General features: G+C 47.2%; 2 protein-coding genes across 2 annotated transcripts in view; both read right to left on the bottom strand.

Moving 5' to 3' along the window:
* Positions 1–1099: 1099 nt before the first annotated feature.
* On the bottom strand, positions 1100–5662 carry LOC100000545 (G-protein coupled bile acid receptor 1). The gene is made up of 2 exons (XM_009302777.5): positions 4759–5662; positions 1100–4013 (listed from the first exon to the last, which is right to left on the bottom strand). The coding sequence occupies exon 2, from the start codon at positions 3977–3979 to the stop codon at positions 2990–2992; it is 990 nt and encodes a 329-aa protein (XP_009301052.2). The 5' UTR covers positions 3980–4013; positions 4759–5662; the 3' UTR covers positions 1100–2989.
* Positions 5342–9381, bottom strand: part of aamp (angio-associated, migratory cell protein) — a 9114-nt gene continuing 5074 nt past the window's right edge. Inside the window, 4 exon segments of the mRNA NM_212938.1 lie at positions 5342–5852; positions 6923–7077; positions 7171–7261; positions 8865–8953. Coding sequence (NP_998103.1) covers positions 5777–5852; positions 6923–7077; positions 7171–7261; positions 8865–8953 — 411 coding nt within the window. The 3' untranslated portion in view covers positions 5342–5776.

Raw genomic sequence — 9381 nt, 5'->3', positions numbered from 1 at the left:
TGAACAAAGTCTAATGAACATGACTGTAATCCATAAAACTGTTTTCAGTGCACAAAATATGGTTGTGTAAATTCACTGAGAAATAAATAAAACTACTCATTTATACTGAACACGGCATGTGCTTTCTCCAATCATTCTGCTATTTTCTTTAAGCTACATCTCCCTATATTTAAATCTGAAATGGATATAAATGAACATACACAAAATGATTGTGTAATACAATAAAACACTTATATTTTCCAACTATTAGACATCCAAATATGTAAATAGCCAAGAGCATGGAGTGACACCAGCCTGTGACCTCTCCCACCTGCAGTTCTCCATGATGGATGTCCAGCGTTCTCCAGCCTCCGGCACCTAGACTGCAGCTCTGCTCAGGAAGTTTGACCAGAGGAGAAATGGCCGTGCTCAACTGAGCCTGGTTTCCCTCCTTCACTTTGCTCAAATGGTGAAGTTTGTTCCTGTCGCCACTGGCTTGCTTGATTCAAGACTTGTAGAGCTGCGCATGGATGGATTTGCTCTTTAGTGTTTGGACTTTCAGCTGTGAAGATTAAACCACACTGAACTGAGCTGAACTTCAGCTTTAACCACTGGACTAACACAGCTTCAGTTCACTGTGATCTTCTATGTGCTTTGACACGATCTACAGTCTAAAAGCGCTGTACAAATAAAGATGAATTGAATTGTAAAGCACATTCATTTCTAGTAGCATTGGCAATGAAACTATATAGGTCACTAAGATTAATCTTAGCCTGGTTGTTAGCCTGCTCTGGAGCTCAGGCTAGCTGCAGAGAATAAATCTTCATATTAACTTAATTCAGCTTAATTTAGCCTTAATTCATGCAACTGAGGCAAAGCTACATTCAGCCAGGAAAGCCTCAAAATGCCAGCTTATTCCCTTGTCTTACTTTTGTGCAATACCCCTGATTAAGCAGAGCAGAAAGCAAAGAAAGCCAAACTCCATCAGCTGAGAGAAAAGACAATCAGATTAAGCCTGTGCTATTGATGAAGGTTCATCACAGCAGCTTTAGGTGGAGCTTCACACTTACACACATGTAAATATACGAGTAAAGCTGCTATTTAGGCAAAAGCAGAAGACTGGCTTATCAGTGTTTATCCATTATAGATTATGCCCAAGCATATTAGTATGACATATTCAGATGACCACTTAAATATCTAAAGATCGTTTACAGTAAACTTTGATCACAGTATTGCCTGATATGATGTTCTGTTATCTGGCATCACTGGGCTGTTCAGCATCACTGTCATACTAATGTAAATGTCTGATCTTTTGTTTGTTTTGTTTTCTAAAATCAAATCAAACCGTGCCTTCTCCTTCTAAACAATGACTATAATCCAAGAACAGCGAACATTTTTACAGCATACAAAACACTTCAGTACTTACTTTCTGAGAATAAGAATAAGCATGTGTAAGTGGACCAGCGCAAGGTATGACATTAGCATATTTCTGACAGAATCCACCTGTGCACATCCTCAACTGTGCTGTAAATACAACAGATCATCAATAATCCATTAACAAGTTCCTCCACAAACTAAATGCAGTTAATTACAGTTCTGTGGAGAGAATGAGTAATAGACACAAGTACAGACGCTGCTGCTGCTGCTGCTGGACACGACGCAGACGCGGTTACGAGTGTAGACACACGGTCATTGTTCATCTAGTTATGGAAAGGGAGATGTGGGCTATATAACGTTTATATAATAGTATAGGTGGGCATAGATTAATTTTTGATTCCAGATTAATGTCACTGTAATCTTGGATTTAATGTAGATTAAAATGGCTCGTTTGAATCTGCCGAAGGCGTTCAGAATATGTGTGCTCCCCAAATAATGACTAAAGTAAGTCTTAGAGAGGGGCTTTCTCCAGCCAGGTGGCGCATTAGAGCAGGGGCGCATCTCCTGTTTCCATAATGCATCAGAGACTGCAGGAGGAGCTGTTCTACTGTGATAATTGGTGATGAAAATAAATGATGTACAGTAAGATGTACTTGTGTTCACTCACTGTTTATTCAGGTAAACATGAGTGTTGAGCTGTCGGCCTACATAAGCTCCAAACAGCCATTTCTGATCACCTTAATCCCACTAAAGTCATCACTGAACTAAATAGAAATGGAGTTCAGACATGTGGAGTCTGCAGATATCAGTGGATTACTGAAGTAAACACCGCCATCACACTATTACTGTTATGTAGGACTTTCACCATACTTTCCCACAAGATCCACACACACGGCCGTCAGTAGACCGCATACACACGCACGCACGCACGCACGCACACAGACACACACACACACACACACTGAAATATGGCAGTTTTTTCCTTTGCACTCGCTGTGCATTATTAAACTCCACAACACTCTCAGCAGTCCTCCTTCCTCCTTGTCTGTGTCTAATACTTCAGTTTGTCACAGGGGCATGAATGAAATGTTCATGAGTGAATATGAAAGCTAAAGTCAGCCAAAATGACAGGAAACTCTTAGATGACAGCACTTGACATGAACACTTCATTATATTATTGTCTATAAGGAAGATAACTAGACTACAGATGTCCATGTAAGTGCAGTCAGGAGTGTCTTCAGTAAGTGAAGGATCCAGAAGGGCATTCTGCTGATGTGATTCAGAAGGGCACTGGCTCACCGGTCAGGTATACATCAGCTTGTGTAGAACAGACCCAGCTCAACTTCACAATAGATTAACAGCCATATTTACTGTATCGCGTGATAAGAGTCTGGCGTTAACGCTGATTACGGCCCACCACTAATAAATAATCAAACTGATATTGTCCTTTCCAAATGATGATCATCTTTATTTTTAAATCATACAGAAATCTCCATCTTCAGACAGGATCAGAGTGAGGGAATGTCCTGCACAGTACCTGATGTTATTTCTGCCATTCAGTGCAGATTCACAGTGTTCACGGACTCTTCTTGAGCAGCTCATGACCTTCAGATACTTGATTCTTGATGTAAAGTCAGACTGCAGGACTGGCGTGTGTGTTTCTGCAGCGCTTCTGCAGTTTGCGGATCAGTTTTCTGACTGGATCAGTGTATTCCTTGTTGGCGAGACCCAGGAGAAGCGGCACAACCGCAGTGCTGCCGATGCCCACACAGGACAGCACAATGTGTCTGGTGCGACCGCTGCGCCCCGCCCGCCTCAGCAAGAGCTCCACGCCCACATGAGTGTACACTATATAGGGCCCCCAGCAGGCCAGAAAGGCCAGGGTCACGGCCGCCACACAGCAAGCGTAGCGCAGCTCCATCCGCCGCCGCTGCTCCCGGTCCGCCACTGCCCGCTGCACACGCGTGATGCCCCGCAGCTGCCCACGCGTGATGCACAGCACACGACACGTCATGGCGGCGATGGAGAGGATGGCAGGCGTCAGCAGCCCGTACACCTCCAGATAGATGAAGGCGTTAGGGAAGATGCTGCGGTACGAGCAGTGGGGCAGAGCCGTGGTGTTGGGCCGCGGGCAGCATCCGCTATGCCCCTGAAGCGCTCTGTTGTTCCAGCCAAAGGCAGGCAGCAGGGCAAACAGCAGCGGCAGCACCCACACGGCCAGCAGTGGCAGCAGGAACCGGCGGTGGAGCCACAGCTGTCCACGCCGCAGGGGGCTCGCGATGCTGCGGTACCGCTCGTAGTGCACCAGCACCAGGTTACACAGAAATGCCAGAAACAGGAAGTTAGGGAAGACATGCACCAGCAAACAGGAAGTGAAGCTGAGGGGGCGGTTCAGACCCATCCAGGGGATAAAGGGCAGCGCCACGCCGGTGCAGACGCCGGACACCAGCAGGCTGAGGAAGAAGAAGTGCTGCGCGCCGCGGAGCCGCCGGCTGCAGGCAATGGCCAGGATCAGCAGCAGGTTCAGCAGGATTATAGCGCAGGAGACGGGCAGCGTGGTGGAGTAGATCAGCCGGACCTCCACCTCACTCACTGACATGTTCTGCATCATTACTGCCTCCATCCACAGCAAACCTCCATCAGGAGAAGAGCTGAACCTGCGGAGAGCAGCACATCACTCAACACAACCCAAACTAGCAGCTGAAGCACAGGAGAACTCACAGATCAGTCCAAACCCACACGAAGAGCAGACAGAGCCATGCAGCACCATACAGAGATATCAGGACACACGACTACTGCAAATCTGACTCATGAACACATATTTACATTTCAATAAGGAAACATTAATGATGTCTGATCTAGAACCTGTGCTGAATATTCCGGCTCACCTCATTCTTTAATGATGTTAAACTTCCAAATGATGAGTAAAGTCGTAATAAACACCGGCAGATTCCTCAGAGAGTGTTTCTATTTCTACAAATTTGTGTTTTAAAATGCAGTAAATGAACCCGTCTGACACACGGAAGCGGTTAGCTGAGAGAAAACAGTCTCAGTGTGAAAATACAGCGAATAAAAGCGGCAACAGCTGACCAAGAGTACGATGGCAAAGTGCAGCGAGTTTCATTTAGAAAATGCTTGTATTAAATCTTTCCTCTCTGTTTCATGTATGATTCAGGACTAACATTTAACAAAACTTGGTTCTACTCTATAAAACGTCCATTAAAAGCATCTGAAGACCAACATCAGCACATTAAACAAGTGAAGCGCATGCTGGAATACCTGCTGCCTGTAAACGCTCCATCTGCCCCGTTTACAACAGTGAACGACGATCAACCATAAACTCAGCTGAGTTTCCTGAAAACCTTTTCACGAAGCAAACAAACAGCCAGACAGAACACGTACCTCTGCCCAGCTCGACTTGAGCTGCAGATGAAGATTGTCTTCGATTTTGTCGACAGTAAGAAGAGTCTGCAGGAGTGTCCATCATCTGCAGATCATCCAGATCCTCCACAGCGCACAGAAGCAGAGAAATGAAGAGCCGCACTCATAAAGCTCCACAAACAGCCTGTAAACCTGCGCTGACTCAGGAGCGCTGTGTGCAGATGACGGACGAGGAGGAGCGCAGATCATGTAAACACTCGCTCTACATCACCATCGTCTGAGTCTGTCTCCAGTACAGCAGGTCTGACTTAAGTAAACTCTCAATACTGTCATGTTCAGTTCTGCAGCAGGTCGGGTTTCTCTGATCAAATATGTGAATAATTCTGAATGAAGCCAAAGTTCTGCTTCGTGTCTCTGAGTGAAACACAGATGGTCTGGATCACCGTCGTGGAGGAATGGAGGACACACAGCTCCTGATCTGGGATCAGTCTTGCTCCTGTCTCACTAGAGAACTGGCCTAACCCGTCTGATGATCTACACACAAGCAGAGCTGTATATACAAAAGTACAGACACTGACCCCAGAACAGACTCGACCGCCAGACGCTTTATTATCAGCTTTGTGTTTATTCAAAGTAGATCTTTTGGCATGTTTAATCACTGAAATACCTCTTTACAGTGGAGGAAAAGGAAGGCTGACAGCATGTTTGTGTTGTCTGATCATTAAACACAGCAGGATGAGGAGTCTGATGATGCTCAGAGCTCTAACAGAAGGAGAGCAGCTGAATCTGAGGCGCAGAGGGAAACTGTGTGTGGGTTTACAGACGCAGAGCGGACCTCTCCACAGCACAGCTCCAGGGTTACTGCTGACACTCACCCTCACAGAAATAACCAGAACAGATCAGGCAAACTCTCCTGGATACAGTCAAAGCCAAAGACAAGAGCAGGCAGTCGCTCAGACCTACAGAGAAGACTAAGATATCAGCGCTCAGAGGTGATGAAGGCCGCGGGGCCGCACTGGTCCACCGGGGGACGCAGCTCCTATCGGTCTGGCCTCTGCAGGCAGAAGACTTTGGCTTTATGGTCTCCGCCGGCCGTGACGGCTACAGACGCCTCTCTGTGGGAAAATAATGAAGATCAAGATTTCAGCCATGGCGGAGAGACAACATGAAGACAGCAAAGCATCTTTAAACGCAGCGATTTATCGACAAAAAGATCATCATGTGTTCAGAAGATGCTCCACAGTACAGGACTGACATTACTGAGAGATCTCTCATAACACAGGCTACAGATCTGCAGGTGATGCAGTGTTACACTGTACTGAAAGAGGACATGTTCTGCAGATGTGCCGGTGTTTGTTTATTCCTGTACATCTGTGTAGAAGAGGACTCGGTTAGCTGCAGAGCTGCAGAGGTGAACAGTTCTGTTATATAATCTAACCCATCCATTATTCTGCTCTATATCGATTATATCTTTATATCCAAGCTCTTCAGTGTAATGCTTTTCCACTTATTACAGGTTTCAGACACACACACACACACACACACACACACACACACTAATGCCTTCATATCTGTTTAAGTTTGGGCATCAGTGAGGATCAAGCATGAGAACGATGATCGACTGGCTCTAAAATTAAATTCTTTCATTCTCTCTGATTGGTTAAGCTGGTATTTGGGCGGTAGTTTGATATTTCATTTGAGTGATTTAATTATTTTCTGAATCCTGTCAAAGTTTTATCAACATTTTAACAGGACTTTAATATATATTTTAATTGCATGTTATTTAATTGTTGCTATGATGCACACAGGCCCCGCCTCTTGCTTAAGCTCCACCCCCGATTAATTGAGCACTCGCTACTCAAACCTGTGGATTAATGGAAAGGGTCCATCCCTAATCTCTAACTGAGACATCCTGGAGACCGCCGGCAGCCTCATACATATGCAGGATGGGTCAGCTATCGCTCTCCAACAGAACTCAAAGCAGTCGGAACAAATGATGACAGTGTTCATACTAACTGTAGTCCTTTCAGACAGATGTAGAGGATATGCAGAGCAGACAGAGCCTCCTCAGGTGTGCGGAGCAGACATAGACAATAACAGATGCACAACACAGTGACAAGCTCTCAGTGTCTCTCCGTTTTACACACACACACACACAGACACACACACAGACACACACACACACCGGTTCAGCACGAAGTCCAGGATCTCCGCAGAGTGTCCATGAAACTCCGACACCAGCACACCTGAACGAGCATCCCACAGGCTGAGCACACCTGAGAGACTACAGGTGCACACCACTGCAGACTCCGCCTCCCACTGCAGCTGCACAACTCCCACCTGCAGACACACACACACACACACACGCACGTTTATGCAGTGCACCAACACAGAGCATCAGGCAGTGCTGCGCTTCACTCATGATCCTCTTACCTCGTGTTTACACTGGTGTCTGAGAGTGTGTGTGTTCAGATCATAGATGGCCAGTGTGCCGTCCAGATACGCCACAGCAGCGAGAGGCAGCCTGAAACACACACACACACACTCGTGATGCACAGCCCCTTTCTTCAGTATATTCTGCATGTCAGCACCTGTCCGTCAGGTGAGTCTACAGCCCAATCTCAGTTCTCCACCTTAGCCCCTCCCCTTACCCTAACCCCTGGTTTTGCCTGTTCACGTGAAGGGCTGGGGTGTCTTAATTCTCTTTATCTTGAAGGTGTAGGGCTTAGGGCTCGACACCCCTCGAAAGAGAGATTTTGCAGGAGCACACTCGAAACCAACAGGTGAGAAGATTTGCCAGAGTACACCGGCCACAGCGGCAGGACAGCTGCACACGGACGTCAGGAGATCCACAAATCTGTGTTTTGGTCATTATTATGAATTTTTATAACAAGCAAGCACATGTTTTAATATTTCATAACCGCGCTCGTGTTTTACCATCATGCTTTTATCAAACACTAAAATAAAAGCCGCTAAATTTGGCGATCTATAATCCATAATCTACCTCCTGTACAGCAGCCCCACAACCCTGACACTGCAGGACCTCCAGTCCCCTGTCAGAGCAGTCTAGTGTCTGTGAGGAGCCGATTACAGCGTCTGCTATAGTGTTAGTGCTGTTTTCTGTGTTTATACAGATGAATATGGTCACGGTGTAAATGCGCAGTACAGTTATGATCTTACAGCTGCATTACACCCTCATGATACAGAGATAAATGTCCTGAAGATAAATAGCAAACAATAACAATAGCACAACTCCAGCAGTCGCCGTCGTCTGATATGAAGTAAGAGATGGTGATGACGTGTGATGACGTGTGCAGGTGCTGTCGTGCTGCTTAGAAGGGGACATTTTGAAGCCCTTCCCCTTCACACTCTGCTTCAAGAGCCAAGGAGACCAAACTAGACTGGACCTGCATCATCAGTGTAGTCTGTGCTCCTCTGATCTCTGTACGGTGATGAACTGGAGCAGCAGATACACTCACGCTCCCTGCAGAGACCCTCACAGACACACTGAACGCTGGTAAACCCTCTGTGCAGCGTCTTCATCGCGTTCCTCCACTATTCTACACATAACCTGATCAGTGCTCTCTGAGGGAGCAGATCAGCTCATCAGGAGGATGATCAACACTCCGCCTTCAGGAGATGAAGGTTTACACTGTCATTTCTGTTATTATCAGATACTTATGCTAGCTGTGTTTGCTAGTTTGTGGTTAGCGTCCTCATTCCAACGCTGTTTACACCAAAAAAAAGCATCTGATTTAAAGCGACTGATTTACATGTTCAGATGCGCAGAGACATCCAGCGGCGAGACACGTGCGAATGAAGCGGCGTGAGTGGAGTGTGTCACGTGATTCATGAGCTTAATGTGCATAGCGCTGTTGTTAGTGTCCCGGGGGGAAATCATCCAGCACACACCGACAACAGCTCATCAAACTGGGCTGAGCTCAGTCAGACGCACTGCTGAAAGCTCCATCATCAGGCTCAGTGTCTGGAGGAGCTGATGAACTCAGAGCTGCTGCACCTCTGACAGCATCTAGTGGACTCAGCGCTATTTATCCGTGATTACTGCGTCTGGTGTGAACACGGCTTGAGTAGACGGTAAACAAACACAGATTATCTCGTGTACTCACACATTACAGAAGCCCACAGACTCTACAGAGTTGGAGTCCTGCGCCGAGCCGCTGCCTTCACTGGTCTGACTGGAGAACGAGCACAACACCTGAAGAACAGAACCAACAAGAACCACACACACACACACACACACACACACACACACACACACACACACACACACACACACAGGTGAAGCTCACAGCACAACCTCACACCATTCACATTCACCATTCCCATTCACTATATCTGCAGCTGTAACACGTCTGCTGATACACTAAGAGAATCAGGAGACCGGCGCTTCAGGAGACCGGCGCTTCGGGAGACCGGCGCTTCAGGAGACCGGCGCTTCGGGAGACCGGCGCTTCGGGAGACCAGCGCACCAGGAGACCGGCGCTTCGGGAGACCGACGCTTCAGGAGACCGGCGCTTCGGGAGACCGGCGCTTCGGGAGACCAGCGCACCAGGAGACCGACGCTTCAGGAGACCGGCGCACCAGGAGACTGACGCTTCAGGAGACCGACGCACCAGGAGACCG

The sequence above is a fragment of the Danio rerio genome, chromosome 6 (assembly GCF_049306965.1).
Source record: "Danio rerio strain Tuebingen ecotype United States chromosome 6, GRCz12tu, whole genome shotgun sequence".
NCBI lineage: Eukaryota > Metazoa > Chordata > Actinopteri > Cypriniformes > Danionidae > Danio > Danio rerio.
This window is presented reverse-complemented; position numbering and strand designations above follow the sequence as displayed.